The sequence below is a fragment of the Erythrolamprus reginae genome, chromosome 1 (assembly GCF_031021105.1).
Source record: "Erythrolamprus reginae isolate rEryReg1 chromosome 1, rEryReg1.hap1, whole genome shotgun sequence".
In the NCBI taxonomy this organism is placed as follows: Eukaryota; Metazoa; Chordata; class Lepidosauria; order Squamata; family Dipsadidae; genus Erythrolamprus; species Erythrolamprus reginae.
The window spans coordinates 26,853,245-26,869,466 of record NC_091950.1 but is presented as its reverse complement, the minus strand read 5'-3'; the positions used below and the strand labels follow the sequence as shown (position 1 = coordinate 26,869,466).

The following is a 16,222-nucleotide window of genomic DNA, read 5'->3' as shown; positions in this document are numbered from 1 at the left end:
AACATAGAAGTCTGACGGCAGAAAAAGACCTCATGGTCCATCTAGTCTGCCCTTATACTATTTCCTGTATTTTATCTTAGGATGGATATATGTTTATCCCAGGCATGTTTAAATTCAGTTACTGTGAATTTATCTACCACGTCTGCTGGAAGTTTGTTCCAAGGATCTACTACTCTTTCAGTAAAATAATATTTTCTCATGTTGCTCTTGATCTTTCCCCCAACTAATTTCAGATTGTGTCCCCTTGTTCTTGTGTTCACTTTCCTATTAAAAACACTTCCCTCCTGGACCTTATTTAACCCTTTAATATATTTAAATGTTTCGATCATGTCCCCCTTTTCCTTCTGTCCTCCAGACTATATACCATAACATATAACATAATGGTTGTCTCCCTATTACCTCTAATCTTCCTCAAGGCATTGTTTAAACAAGCATTCTTTTCTCAGGCAAAGGAATGGGGGGGAAAAAGACAGAGAGCTATAAATTATTATTATTATTTCTTTACCTGTCTGTGAGGAAGGGAACTGTGTTAATGAAGACGTTCTTTCCCGCTTTACTGGAGGACAGTAACCCCCATCTTCTCGGTCAGATTCTGTAGGGAAAGTCAGTAAACAGAAGAAGTAGAAATATAGCCCTGGCAGGTAATCCAGGTTGGATTCTCACCCCTCAAATGGAACACAGCTAAATAGGTCTGCAATATATAATTCTCACTTACTGATTGTGTTTTCAGAGACAAGGCCATTTCAGAGCTATTTATCCACAGAGAAACTCTGTCTTTAACTTACCTCAAAGGTCAGCATTGCTACATCCCTACTTTACCATCAGCATACAATTAATTTATGGCAACTGCTACAAATTGGTTTTACTGATGTCAACTATCCATGTAGACCAGGGGTAGGCCAGGTTGGCTGTTCTATGACTTGTGAACTTCAACTCCCAGAATTCCTGAGCCAAGCATGCTAGCTGAGGAATTCTGGGAGTTGAAGTCCACATGTCATAGAAGAGTCAACTTGGTCTATCCCTGATGTAGCCTAAATGGAATTTTCTATTCAGAGATGTTTGAGGTTTCTCCAGTCTTGGCAACTTTTAAGACTTGTTGCTAGAACTCTCAGAATTCCCAGCAGCATGGCTGGCTGAAGAATTCTGGGAGCTGAAGTCCACAAGTCTTAAAGATGCCAACTTTGGAGACCCCTGTTCTATATACTACATAGACTAGTCCAATGCAAGAAAACACTATTGGTGTGAAAACCAGGCCTTGGTGTGTGAGTGCAACCAGTACATTATTCTGGGGCCCGTCGAGCTCAAAGGGGGCCCATGAAGGGGAATTTTAATTTTTTTTTTTAAAGAAAACTGATTTTTAAAAAAGAAAAACAGTTTCTTCCTTTATGAATATAAACTGCTCAAAAATAAAGGGAACACTTTAACAACGCAATATAACTCCAAGTAAATCAAACTTCTGTGAAATCAAACTGTCCACTTAGGAAGCAACACGGATTGACAATCCATTTCACATGCTGTTGTGCACATTCAACTTTGTAGAGAACCAAGTATTCAATGAGAATATTTCATTCATTCAGATCTAGGATGTGTTCTTTGAGTGTTCCCTTTGTTTTTTTGAGCAGTATATATTTTATATTTCAGTTCAGTTCATGAATGGTTATGAAACGCCATCTGAAAAACCCGGAGCTCGAAAACATGTGAGATGAATAAAAAGGGGTGACAATTTGGTGTTAAGTGCAGCGGCTATGCTCTCGCGCACATGGCCTAGCCAGAGTGGGTGGAGGCGCTTTTCCTGAGTGCGCGTGCATGCGCAACCCCTTCCTTTTAGGCTGAGGCCTTTCCGAGTGACAAGTGTGAGTCGAGTGGGTAAGGCCAGGCCGAGTTTCCCATGCAGGAGATCAAGAACAGCCTGGCAGTGGCCTCCCCTTCCGACACCCTTTCCGCCGAAGCAGAGGGGTTCGGAGGTGAGAGAGGAGGGAGTAGCTGCAGCAGCGACTTGGAGGCTGAATGGCCGCCAACAGAGACATCTGAGGGACTAGAGGCCTAGCCGGAGCCCCAACCAGATGGAAAAGTTGATGCCAACGAGGCTGAGGAGGAGGAGGACAAGGAAAATAGCAGCGGGGGCCCATATTACTCTTGTTCCAGCACATTAATCCTCTCAGCAGCCCTGGTGAAAACTATTTACTGTTAAGCTAACGAATACTATAAAAATAGTCTTGGCCTTTTCTCACAGTTCAGCACCGCTTTTAATATGTACTGTACTTTGCATTAGACCCCAAACTTCACAACTTTAAAACTTGTGGACTTAAAACTTGTTTTTTTTTTCTTTTTCTGTCTTTTCTTGGTATTTATTTGTCTGTTTTAAAATATATTTGAAAACTAATAAAAAATTTAAAAAAAACCCAAAGCTTGTGGACTTCAATTCCCAGAATTCTCCAGCCAGCAAAGTTGGCTGGAGAATTCTGGGTGTTAGAAGTCCACAAGATTTAAAGTGGACAAGTTTGAAGACCTCAGCATTAGATTATGAAGTCTGTTTTGACATGGGAGGTTAACACTCTTAAAACATGGAGACCAGCTACTGGAATTCCTCTGCAAAATAAATCCATTGACACCCATAAACAGCCAGGCAGGGGTGCAAAATGTATTCATCTGTATTCAGGAATTTTTCTGGATTCTTTAGGCAACTGGAATGAGCTTCCTCACCTTCTCCATCTTCTGGACTTGACTCATCTGCTGATCTCTGCAACAAATACATTTGTATTAAAAAAAAAATCAGACTGTATCACAAAACACACTACCTTTTTTTTTGCACATGTTACCTCATCGGCAGGAGTGGGCTCTAGTCGGAACGCTAAATTGGGTTCGCCGCAGCAGCCCGTGAGTGATTGCGGGGCCAGCGCGATTTTGCTGCTGCAGCTGTGGAGATAGCAAAATCGCACACGGAGCCGCCAGTATTTCGGCATGTGTGGAAGCAAAAAACATCGCCGAAACACGGGCGCACCTGCGGCTCCATGCACGATTTTGCTATCTCCACAGGTGCAGAAGGAAAATCGTGCTGGCCCCACAAGCACTCACGAGCCATGGCGGCGAGCCCAATTTACCATTCCGGCTAGCAGCCCACCCCTGCTCATGGGTGTCAAATTCGCAGTGTCATATTGCCGTCACATGACATTTTCCCCCTTCGTGGAGCTGGAGTGGGCGTGGCCTGCGCATGACGCATCCTGCCCGCCAGAGACCAGTTTGACACCTCTGTGTTACATCTTAGTATGGTGCATTGTTAAATTAATAAATCTGTGCCTGCTCTAAAAATAAATTCAGGCTTTGGATGCCAAACTTTAAGAATCCCATTATCTTTATTGAGTTAAATTCTTAGAGGAGCTGCAACTTTTTCCACAGTTTGTTGGGAAGCTTGAAAAACACCTAGACAGCAATAAGATGCTAGACTCATACTTAATGGGCTCTGAAAACACTTTTTCTGAATAATCTATGAACTCAATCAGCTCTAATAAAAGTAGATTAGATGCAAAATAATCTTTGCTTTCAATGTAAAGGGTTTATAACAATAAATCAAAAATTGGGACAGAAAAAAAAGATATTTGGGCAACACTGTGTTCTTAACTTCTGATAGCAAAATGGTAACGAGAATGAACCCAGGAGGAAAAGCCAAACAAAGCCATTGACTTGACTATGTGGAGGAAGCTAGTTAATCAATTAAAGCTGAATTAATTAACACAAAAGGTATCTCCAATACCTGAGCAAAAAAACCTTTGTTTATATTTTAAAGCTCTTGGAGTACAGACAAATTGGGAATTGTATAATCATCTTAGAAGACAGGTTCCCAATAATTTTATTGACTTTTGCAGTTACAAAGATAAAAAATTAATGCAAAGTAAAAAATTTTAAAAAGGAATGAAAAAAAGAGAAATAGAAAGTGCAGAAGATAGAAAGGAAAAACAAAAATGGAAAAATAAGAATAACATGGTAAAAAAAACCTTTTCTAAATCTTTAAACCCACGTTGTTTGGCTCTGGTCAATAAAAATCCATTAAGGGTCACCAGATACAACATGTATATTTTAACCTTGATCAAATAAACTAACGTTATATTCCCTCCCTTTGATTCTGATCCCTTTGAATAATGCCAAAGAATTTGATTTCTTTTCATTTTCTCTGTCTCTTCTTAGAATATATTTTAAAACTTTAACAAATTATTTTGTAAATCTAATATTAAAAAAAAAAAAATCCAAGTCATTCTTGTGATTTGTTATATGTATATCCCTTTTAATTAAGACATCAGATAATATCATCTGCATGACCAATGTGCCATTTTTTGCAAATCATTCTTATAATTTGTCATTCTTATAATTTGTCAGAACCCCTTTGAAGGTCGAATGACTGTTTCACAGGGGTCGCCTAAGACCCCTGTGAAAAGACATATTTCCCATGGTGTTAGGAACTAAAGCTTCTATTCTGGCACCTTGGAACATATTTTTACAATCTGACCAATCAGGCATTTAGAGAGAGTGTGTGTGTGGGGTCCCTCTGACCTTCCTGCCAATCAGCTTAAAGCTCTGTTGGGAGAATTGGTGCTAGACTTATGGTTGGGGGTCACCACAACATGAGGAACTGTATTAAGCGGCTGCGGCATTAGAAAGGTTGAGAACCACTGTTCTACAGCCTATTTTCAATTCAGTTTATCCGTGGCAGCAGATAATTTTAAGATTACGTTTTGAGTCTGTTGTTCTTAAAAATCCTCTAAATCCTCTAAAGTTAAAAGTATTGTGCTCCATTATGTCATAGTGAATTCAATTTAGGTTTTTTCTTTCTTCTAATTAAAAACATAACATTATGCTTGGTATCTGCAGTTTTTATAAGGATATGTGTCAAAAGATGGTTTATATTTTTACATAGTACATACAAATGCTGCTGCAGGTTTCACTTTCAAAATGGAATTATTTCTTTTTTGAAAGAATAAGGTCTCCTTCACTGTAAATGTATTATTGCAAAACATTTTTACATCAATGTTTTTCGCTTTCAAGAACTATGTTTCCTTTCTGTCATGCAGATTTGATCAATTAAGAGAATTTTCATGTGATCAATTCCTCAAGCAAGCTGTTTGTCTATTTTAGTAAGAACATGTGAGGAAGATAAATTGTCCCCAATGAAAGGAGCTGAAAATCAACATGAATAAGAGAATTCACAAACAAAATTCAGATGAATATAATTAAAGAGAAAGTAGCAATCTATTAGCCAAGAGAAGATGTTCTACTAAAATGCATTAAAAACACTAAAGTGCTACCATAATGCTTAAAAGTTGTTTTACTAACGTTACAAAAAAATAGACATCTACTTAGATCAGTGTTTCCCAACCTTTTTTGAGCCACGGCACATTTTTTACATTTACAAAATCCTGGGGCACACCACCAACCCAAATGACACAAAATGACACCCCAAGACATTCTCCTCTCTTTTTCCATCCCTGTCTCCTCCCCACCCTTGTGTGTGTGTGTGTGTGTATACACACTCTTGAACCATTTCCAAAAACAGGTGAGGGCTGGGTTTTTTCTCTCTCTTATTCTTTGGCTTTTTATCATATGCTTTAAATCAAGAGTCACTTCTCTCTCTCTTTTGTTTCTCTCTCTTTCTTCTCATTCTCTGTCTCAATCATTTTCTCATTTCTCTTTTTTCCTCCCCTTTTTGTTCATTTCTCTCTCTCTCCCTTCTTCTCCTTTTCTCCCTCTCTCCCTCTTGCTTTCTTTCTCTCTCACTCTTGCTTTCTCTCTCTTTTCTTTCTCTCTCTTGCTTTCTCTCTCTCACACACTCTCTTTCTCTCTCTCTTGCTTTCTTTCTCTCTCTTTCTCTCTCTCTTGCTTTCTCTCTCTCACTCTCTCTCTCAGCAAAACCTGACCTTCCTTCTTCGCGGCACACCTGACCATGTCTCGCGGCACACTAGTGTGCCACGGCACACTGGTTGAAAAACACAATTTTAGCATAATATATATTCTTCCTACATATCCTTATTAGAAGTGTATACATAACATGTAAACATAATGTAAACATAACAGCACCATGTCATATTAAGAGTTACCATGCTATAAATGTAATTAATGGATTAACATTAAATGCAAATCAGCCTACTACACTATTTCCACAAACCACGTTTGCCACTCTAATAAGTTATGTGAGAGTCCAATTATTAGCTGTTTCTACAAACAATGATAAACCAGGACTCACTGTTACAGACAAAATCTGCAGAACAAGTTATTTTTAATTCCTTCTATGTAGATTGAGAAACAAACCACAATCCCATTTTCTTTCAGCATTTCCTGCTTTACAAATAATCCTCAAAATTTCCGACAATTGAGTCCAAAGGTTCTGTTGCTTGGTGAGTTTTGCCTCATTTTATGACCTTTCTTGCCACAGTTGTTGAATCACTGCAGTTACACAGTTAGCAACATGGTTGTTAAGTGAAAATCTAGCTTCCCCATTTGATTATTTATCAGAAGGCTGCAAAAGGTGATCACATGACCCCAGGGCATTGCATATAAACGTGAGCCAGTAGCCAAGCACCTGAGTTTGATCCCATGCTCATGAAGATGCTGCAACTGTCATAAGTGTGAAAAAAGAGTCATAAGTCATTTTTTTTCAGGGCTGTTGTAACTTGGAGTGATCACTAAACAAACTGCCGTTAAGTCGAGGACCACCTGTATTTCTACCTTATGTACAGTCGGAGAACCGTGATTGAAAGTAAACGCCAGCTTTCAAAAACCAATTCACTAAATGCTGCATAGTAGAAAATGCTACACTAATAAAAAAAATTTACAGGGTCGTTCTTTGTCAAGTGGACCAGGTGAAATTGAAGCCTTATTTGAAAAGAAACCATCATAAAAACAATACATATGATAGGAAAAAACGTGCTTTCTAATGAAATAAAAATGAAGATGATTAAAGGTGATGAAACAGAGCTGCTTTCTCACCTTCAACCATCTACATTTTTATTTCATTAGAAACAGCATGCTTTTAAAAATCATATACAGTGTTTCCTCGATTTCCGCGGGGGATGCGTTCCGAGACTGCCCGCGAAAGTCGAATTTCCGCGAAGTAGAGATGAGGAAGTAAATACACTATTTTGGCTACGAACAGTATCACAAGCCTTCCCTTAACACTTTAAGCCCCTAAAGTGCAATTTTCCATTCCCTTAACAACCATTTAGATCATTACTCACCATGTTTATTTATTACAGTTTATTAAAAAAATATTTATTAAAGCCGGATGAAAGTTTGGTGATGACATATGACGTCATCAGGCGGGAAAAACTGTGGTATAGGGAAAAAATCCGCAAAGTATTTTTAAATTAATATTGTTGAAAAAACGTGGTATAGACTTTTCGCGAAGTTCGAACCCGTGAAAATCGAGGGAACACTGTATATTGTTTTTGTGATGGTTTCTTTTCAAATAAGGCTGCAAAAATCAGTCAAGTGGACACCTGGTTCACTTGACAAAGAATGGCCCTATATTATTATCTAATGAAGATGATTCATTAGATAATAATATAAATATTTTGTAGCTTAGTTTTAATCACAAATCACATTTTGCTTCTCGCGGTTGCATGGAAGAAGAAAGAGAAGAGCCAGCACGTTCCAGCACTAGGAGTTTCTTTGAGTCCATTTGTGTACATAATGCTAAACTATGGATGAACCTTGTACACACAATTCTTTGCTGGGTATTATGGACAGAAAAGTCTAATTCAAATAAGGCACAAGTCCAGGCGCACAAGAAACGTTCACGTTCACAGCAGTAGTGGGCAAAACCCATTGCTACCAGTTCGTGCACTTGTGTGCTTCTGCGCATGTGCAGAAGCGTCCCCAGTGGGTGGGCAGAATCTTCCGTTGCCGCTACCGGTTCTAAGAGCCGAAACGGGAGCAATCCACCACCGCTGGTTCACCGCAAAGAAGAGAATGAGGTAGCAATTCAGTTGTCTAGCTGGTGCAGAAGTTGGTTATAAATCAACAGCTTGCCACACTATCTGTAGAAGGCCTGATGTTTATGGGAAGTTGGGAAGGGTGATTTCATGAGGGAGAAGATGAAGCCACAAAGCATTCTTTCGAGAAGTTCAAGGCCATCATATGTACACCACCTGGGTGGAAGCGAAAGGAGGAGTTGCCACACTGGCACAACCTGAGTAGGCAACGTGACCAGTTTGTGGGGGGGAAGGAGGCAAGGTATGTGAACTTTCAACTGGGTGGGAAGCTCAGATTTGGGTCCCCCAGTGTAGGTGCCAGGATGGCTCCGGAAATAAACTGGAGCTTTGAGGAATGCCTTGACTTGGACTCTGATTTAAACTTGGATGTTACCAGGAACCTTGACATCAGTGGTCTTTCCTCACATCCCTTTTGCCGAATCCGTACACATCCACACAAACCTCTGGGCCAAAAAAAGCCTCCATTAGAACTTGGCAAGAACCAGCTTGAGTTATTATTATTATTTATTAGATTTGTATGCCGCCCCTCTCCGTAAACTCAGGGTGGCTCACAACAGTGGTAAAAACAATACATAATGACAAATCTAATAATTAGAATCTAAAATAGCAATTATACATATAAAAAATCTAAAAGAGAAACCCCAGTAAATAAAAGTTCTAATGTCAACAGCACCTCCTGCCTGTGGTGAGAATTTATTCCCTTGCGGCAATCACGCATGGGGAGACATGTCCCAACCCTATTTTATTTCTATGTCTGCTTTTTCATACAAATTATTGATTTTCATTTCCTCCAAACTCGTGATTCCTCCTAAAGCTTCCAGGCATAATTCTTCTTAACTCAAAGCATGCCCAACCTTTGCAACCTCTATGCACAGTGCAAAGACCAATTTCGCAATAGCCAGGTTTTATTTTGTTTTGTTTTAAAATTAAGGGCAGTAGAGTAACCCGTCGCTACTTCGCGGTTCATCTTTCACGGATTCGCTACTTCACGGGTTTTCAAAGGGGGCTTAAATCCATTAAACATTTAAAATCCATTAAAAATTCATAAAATTCTTCTACAGTACTACTGTACTCTATTAAAGAAAGTGGTAGGATATCATGTGTAGTTCCATCTGAGAAACATTATAGAATGACTGTTTAATGCAAAAGGTGGGTTTTAAAAGTCCAAATATTCGTTAAATACATTAAAAAATATCTTTCCTCTACTTCACGGAAATTTATTTTTCACGGGTGGTCTTGGAACACATCCCCCGCGAAAACCGAGGGATCACTTTATATAGAAATCAGGAAAATACTTAAATATAAATAAAATGAATAAGAACATCATCTCTGACACAGGAGTGAAATGCTCTTGGTTTGCTCGTGCCTGTCGGTCGTCGGAGAGCCGGTTACGAAGGGAGTGGGAGGCTCCACCCACCCGCCTGGACACCGCCATTTGAGTTATTTTACATTCTGCGCATGCTCAGAACGCTTTGTGCATGCACAGAGGATAAAAGAACCCAAGTCTGGACAGAGCTTCGTGCTTCCTTTGCGACCGGCTCTCCAACGACCACCAGGCACGAGCAAATCGGGAGCATTTCACATATCTATGGGTTTTAAATCTCGTTTTATAACTCTATTGGATTTGTGTTCTATGTATTGTATTGTTGTTGTGAGCCGCCCCGAGTCTTTAGAGAGGGGCGGCATACAAATCTAATAAATCTTAAATCTTTTAGCAGCGCTGCCCTAAAACTTTAGTGAGAGAGGAAGAGACTAAGTCAATTTGACATTTGATGCTGATATAACCAAATACCTTTGAAGTGCTATACAGATTCTCCACAGTGTCACATTTATCGTTAACATCACATTCATTGCTGGGTGAATGAATACCCCATGTATCCCCACTTTCGGACCCTTGAAATATAAACCTTCTATGAGGCAGTTTTTATCCATGCGGACTCATCCACCCCTATTGCACATGGGTTACTTATTATTATAATGCAGTGGTTCTCAACCTTGGGGTTGGGACCCATTTGGGGGTCGAATAACCGTTTAACATTGGGGTCTATGTGCTTGAACTTCAGCAGTTGCAGCTGTAACACCCATCAGTTTGTGATAGTGGCATAGACCCAATCTAGGAAGAAAAGTCCTTAGTGCAGTGGTTCTCAACCTGGGGGTCGGGACCCCTTTGGGGGTCAAATGACCGTTTAACAGGGGTCACCCAAGACCATAGGAAAATAAATTTCCCATGGTGCTAGGAACTAAAGCTTCTATTCTGGTGCCTTAGAACCTATTTTTACAAGCCGACCAATCAGGCGTTTACAGTGGAGGTGTCCCTCTGACCTTCCTGCCAATCAGCTTCAAGCTCTGTTGGGAGAATTGGCGCTAGACTTATGGTTGGGGGTCATCACCAAACGAGGAACTGTATTAAGGGGTTGCAGCATTCGAAAGGTTGAGAACCACCGTTGTAATGGTTCAAATTTGATTTTCCCTCCATGTCTACAATAATGTAAATCAGACCCCTATTTAGTCATATATCACATCCTCACAAACTCACCCCCCCCACACAGCAGGGATGAAAGGTTTCCGGTTAGCTCGTGCCTGTCGATCGTCGGAGAGTGGCGGTGTCCAGGGGAGTAGGCACAGCCTTGTGCCCCCTTCGTGACTGGCTCTTCGAGGACACGAGCGAACCGCAAGCCTTTCACTCCTGCCCCACACACAGAAAGAGAGGAAGCCTTGCCTTCCGAGAAGCCAAAGGGAAGGAGAGAAAGCCGCAGCGTTCACTTTGGGTCAGGGCTAGGCAAAGTTGGCTCTTCTATGACTTGTGGACTTCAACTCCCAGAATTCCTGAGACAACCATGCTAACTCAGGAATTCTGGGAGTTGAAGTCCACATGTCATAGAAGAGCCAACTTTGCCTGCCCCTGCACTGGGTGAACACACTTTCGCTTGTCTCTGCCTCTATCCACTGACGAGAAGTTTTTGGCTCTTCTTTTTCCGGCTTTGATTGGAGCACAAATACATTTAATAAAAGAAATACAATGCACGGTGACTCTGATGTCGATCCCACTGCATTCAGCCAAGACGTACTTCTAGGGAAGTGCAGTTGAGATAATTAAGAAGACAGGTGAAAAAAATAAGAGTTCAAACTTCTTGTATTATGAAGGGTTTATCTGGCTTCATATTACACATTTAGGTGAATATTACGGGAATAAGTAATGACATTGCTAAAGACTATACGCTTGTAGTCCGAGATGCTCATCGCATGCCCTTTCTGAGTCATTGCATGCCTCCTCATCGGAAGGGTTAACTACTTAGGGACTTTAAAAGCTCTCCATATAAGGCTCACCTGTTCCATTTTTTTGAAGGTGGAGGCCTTCAATTTCTCTTCCTCTCTACTGCTGCCTCCTGTTATTTCCTAGGGGCTAAGAAAGTCAGAAACTATCTTTTGTAAAATATTCCCTGGATAAAAGACTTGTAGCTCAGCAAACACTGCATACATGCAAAAAAAAGAAAGAAAGAAAGAGAGAGATCACAGGCTCAATCTCTGACGTCTCTAAGCAGGATTGGGAAAATCTCTCCAAAAAACCCGGGGAACTACTGCCAATCAGGGCACACAGACAATGCTGAACTTAAATTGAGGCTCTTTGGCTTACGCAGCTTCCTTGTCTAAAAGAAGATCTGTTGTGTCAGCTGCAAAGAAAATACTTCCCATTATTTTGGGGAAGGGGAAGTCAAGCAGGTGGGAAGCAATTACTCAGGGCAAGCCTCACAGCTGACAAGTTAAACTAAAGGCATTTTAGAGAGGAAAGGAAAACTAAAAAGAAAAAAGAAAGAAAAACTAAAAACAAAACAAAACACAGAACAAAACAAGAGTTTCACCAGAAATCCTTGGTAGGTTCTGACTTACCCTGCCAATACGGGAAGCAGCTCGGCTACAAGCAACTGAGGGGGCAGGAGCCTCAAGGTTGCACCCCTTGCTGATTTGGGGTGACCCATAGCCCGTTGAGGAGATTCTGCTTCTCCCTGAGGGTCCTCCTCGCCTGAATCCGACAGCCCTTTTTGCTCTGCAAGGGACTGGGAGCAAAGAAGAACAACAGCCCTTCAGTGCCAGGCAGCAAAAGGACAGAGAAGGATCTGCTAAGGCAGTGGTTCTCAAACCTTTATAAATGCCGCGGCCCCTTAATACAGTTCCTCGTGTCGTGGTGACCCCCAACCATAAATCTAGCGCCAATTCTCCCAACAGAGCTTGAAGCTGATTGGCAGGAAGGTCAGAGGGACACCCCTATTGTAAACGCCTGATTGGTAGGATTGTAAAAATAGGTTCCAAGGCACCATAATAGAAGCTTTAGTTCCTAACACCAGGGGAGATTTGTCTTTTCCCCTGGTCTTAGGCGACCCCTGTGAAACGGTCATTTGACCCCCAAAGGAGTCGCGAGTCCCGACCCCCAGGTTGAGAACCACTGCACTAAGGACTTTTCTTCCCAGATTGGGTCTATGCCACTATCACAAACTGATGGGTGTTACAGCTGCAACTGCTGAGGTTCAAGCACATAGACCCCAATGGCAAGCAGCCTTTGTGCAATCCTTCCACCTCGTTTACCCCCACAAATCTTTGGCTTTAGATGGATCACAAGCAGCCTTGAGAGCATTGGTCAGGTTTTAAGAAGACTTTCCCTGTTATTCAATCCCAAATGAACAAGCTCCACAGGCTCCAGACAGATTGGCAAAGGCTTCCAGAGGTCACCAGCTAGGTTCCTCTGATGCTGTCCACAAAACTGCCTGGCTTTCTGGAGATGGATCCACCAAGTTCTCAAGGTCCCCCAAAACTGGATTTTAAACTTGAGAGATCGGGCTTTTCAAAAAATGAAAACTAGTGCCCGATCAAATGAATGACTAAAACCACAGTCCAGTTACGTTACTTGGGAAGATAGTGATAATCCCTTCAGAGATGAGGAAGGAAGGAAGGAAGGAAGGAAGGAAGGAAGGAAGGAAGGAAGGAAGGAAGGAAGGAAGGAAGGAAGGAAGGGACATTTCCAAACTATGGATGGTGAATACTAGGGTAATTCTCCCACTTTTTCCTCGTTTCTCACACAAATCAATTAAAGGAACTATGAAAATGCATTCACACAATTTACCAGCCCACTCAAGGCATACCAAGGACACTGAAGACGTATACGATGTACAGTATTGGATTTTAGGCAAAATCAAAGCAACCTCCCATTTATTTGGAAAACAGACAGCAGCTCAAGAGATATAAGCATGGAACAAGTAATGACAAAGCAATATAAAGATATCTGCAAAATATTATTAGATTTCCTCTCTCTTCTTATCCAGCAAAATGATGGAGGGGCTATTAAACAAAGTAAACATGAAAAAGGACAGGCTGCGTTACACTTTTCTGTGCTTATATATTTTGTGTAATCCAAGAATCAATCAGCAGGAAAACCTCTGTAGTAGGAGAGACACTTCATGCAATCTTCTCAATGTTGACCCCATACATGTAATTATTAACCCAACGGGGTTCTATATGCCCCAAATTTTAAGAAATCAGCAGTGCCCTATTTGACAAAATCCAAAATAAAATTCCTCTATTTTGTATGCTGTGTTATATCACCTTCCCAAACATCAAGATAAAGAAAATTTTCTGATTTTAATATAGTAACAGAGTTGGAAGGGATCTTGCGGGTCATCTAGTCTAACCCCCTGCCCAAGCAGGAGACCCTACATCTGCTTCTACCTAGGATCGAACTCACAACCTCCTGATTGTGAGGAAAGAGCTCCACCTCTAGGCCACGGCAGCTTAGGTGCCAACACAGGCAATCCATTTTTCCCTCTACTCAAGCAGGGCTTAAAGAGAAGCAGGATCAGTGAAAGTTTCTCACGACAGTTAAACTGAATGACTGTTCAATATGGTAAAAGTACTTGAAGTTACGTAAATCTATGAATTTTTCAAACTCTAAAACAGAGCTGTATGGAGCTGTCTTTAGCTAGGCTTAGAAATTAAGCTATACTCACTACTGCATAAACTTGCAGATAAGCCCATCTGCAGATAAGCCGACCTGCACATTTTAAACAAAATATCATCAAAAATGTGCCGCCTGCAGATAGGTCAACCCTTGAAATTTTTAAACATTTTTTCAATATATTCTAAAGGACTTTGCTTTAATACTTCGAACCAATAAATGTTGTTTCTGTTTTAAATTTTCATAACTGGCTTATCTGAGGGAGTCATACTTTTCCTAGTATTTAGGTTGAAAATTTGAGACTTGGCTTGTCCATGAGTATATATGGGTACTTTTAAAAATTATTACTATATAGAAACATAGAAGATTGACGGCAGAAAAAGACCTCATGGTCCATCTAGTCTGCCCTTATACTATTTCCTGTATTTTATCTTAGGATGGATATATGTTTATCCCAGGCATGTTTAAATTCAGTTACTGTGGATTTACCAACCACGTCTGCTGGAGGTTTGTTCCAAGCATCTACTACTCTTTCAGTCAAATAACATTTTCTCACGTTGCTTCTGATCTTTTCCCCAACTAATCTCAGATTTTGCCCCCATGTTCTTGTGTTCACTTTCCTATTAAAAACACTTCCCTCCTGAACCTTATTTAACCCTTTAACATATTTAAATATTTACACACATACATATGCCCATCTATGGATAAAAGCAAACCCAATTTTTTTGGATTATGGTGGTGTGTATTTTGTAATCTAAAATCACTGGTTTATCCAGGTGTATATATGGTACATACTGAATTAATTGCTATGAAGACTAGAAAATTAATGAAGACGGCCTTCTGCTGTATGAGTCCCAGCAACTGGTTAGGTCCCACAAAGTTGGCCTTCTCCACGTCCCGTCAACTAGATAATATTGCTTGGTAGGCCTAGGGGAAGAGCCTTCTCTGTAGGGGCCCTGGCCCTCTGGAATCAGCCCCCCCCCGGAGATTTGCAGTGCCCCCACCCTCACCTTCCGCAACAGTCTTAAAACTCATTTATGTCGCCAGGCTTGGAGTGATTAGATCTCAGCCCTCTAGCCCGAGTAATGGTTATATGGTTGTTGTCTGGATGGGTAAGACTGATTTTTAACATAACTGGAGATTTTAGATTGTTGGCTTAGTTTTAATTAATTGGATTTAGCTATTGCATTCTTGTTTCTTTTTATATGTTATAAGCCACCCCGAGTCCTCGAAGAGGGGGCAGCATATACATCCAATAAATAAACAAATAAACAAACAAACAAACAAATAAAATAAAAATATTAAATAAATAAATAAATAAAATGACAAATATAGCTCAGGTGAGAAAGTAAAACCTTTCCTTTAGGTATACCACTGCTCTTATTAGAGCAGCCAGCAATCTTACAAAAACAATTTGAGGAAGAAGAGAAAACAAAAGATATTAGAATTAACCTAACAGCAACACAAAAAGCCATATAATACCAGACTCAGATATATTTTCCTGGGCCTGTCAACTGCAGGATGATAATGCAAAAACATAGAGCCTATAAAATATTAGAATCGCCACCTAATTTAAAACATTCACTGGTCACATGAGTAATTTTTAAAGTTGATTTAATAGTCACATTCAATCTGCGTAAAGAAACTATTTCTGAAACAAGAAGCATGCTTATTTCCTGTTAGATTCAGTACTAACTTAGAACCACCCTGTTGGCACAGTGTTTAGATTGCAATATTTCAGGCTAACTCTGCCCAGAGCCTGGAGTTCAATCCTTCCAAGGTCAGTAAAATGAGGACCCAGATTGTTGGAGGCAATACTCTTTGTAAGCCGTTCCGAAAGTACTGTAAAGCACCATGGAGGAGTGGATAATTCTAAATTCTACTGCTAAGTGTTAAGAGGCTTTCCTTCTTATCATTTAAGAAGGAAGAATGCAATTATACTCAGTGCAATAACTTAAGGGAAAATTTAAGAGAAAGTGATGTACAGATGGCATTTGATGTCTGTGAAACTATGTATAAGAATATTTAAAGTAAATACTGCAGATGTGGAAAGTAGAATAGAATCTATGTTCTATAGGTTCACTTGTGAATTGGCCAAAAATGTCTGGTTATTCAACCACAGGATATTGGTGATAATAAAGGAAATCCCTTTTCAGATGAAGTGAGAACTGTAGTTATTAGGGTTTATGGAAGAAGGAAAGTAAAAAGCATGGTGTCTTATTGTTGTATGTGATTACTGGGGCAAGATTATTATATGCAGACAAAAGGAAAAATAATAATGCTTCAAAAGGCTGGATTT

The 16,222-nt window shown here is 40.3% G+C and overlaps 1 protein-coding gene across 2 annotated transcripts in view; it reads right to left on the bottom strand.

Moving 5' to 3' along the window:
- Positions 1-16,222, bottom strand: part of RANBP3 (RAN binding protein 3) — a 54,360-nt gene that overhangs the window by 32,532 nt on the left and 5,606 nt on the right. For both annotated transcript variants that reach the window (XM_070747852.1, XM_070747861.1), the window contains exons 3-4: positions 2,704-2,740; positions 506-592 (exon numbers count right to left, since the gene is read on the bottom strand). In XM_070747852.1, the coding sequence (XP_070603953.1) occupies positions 506-592; positions 2,704-2,740 (124 nt within the window). The remainder of the gene's footprint in view (positions 1-505; positions 593-2,703; positions 2,741-16,222) is intronic.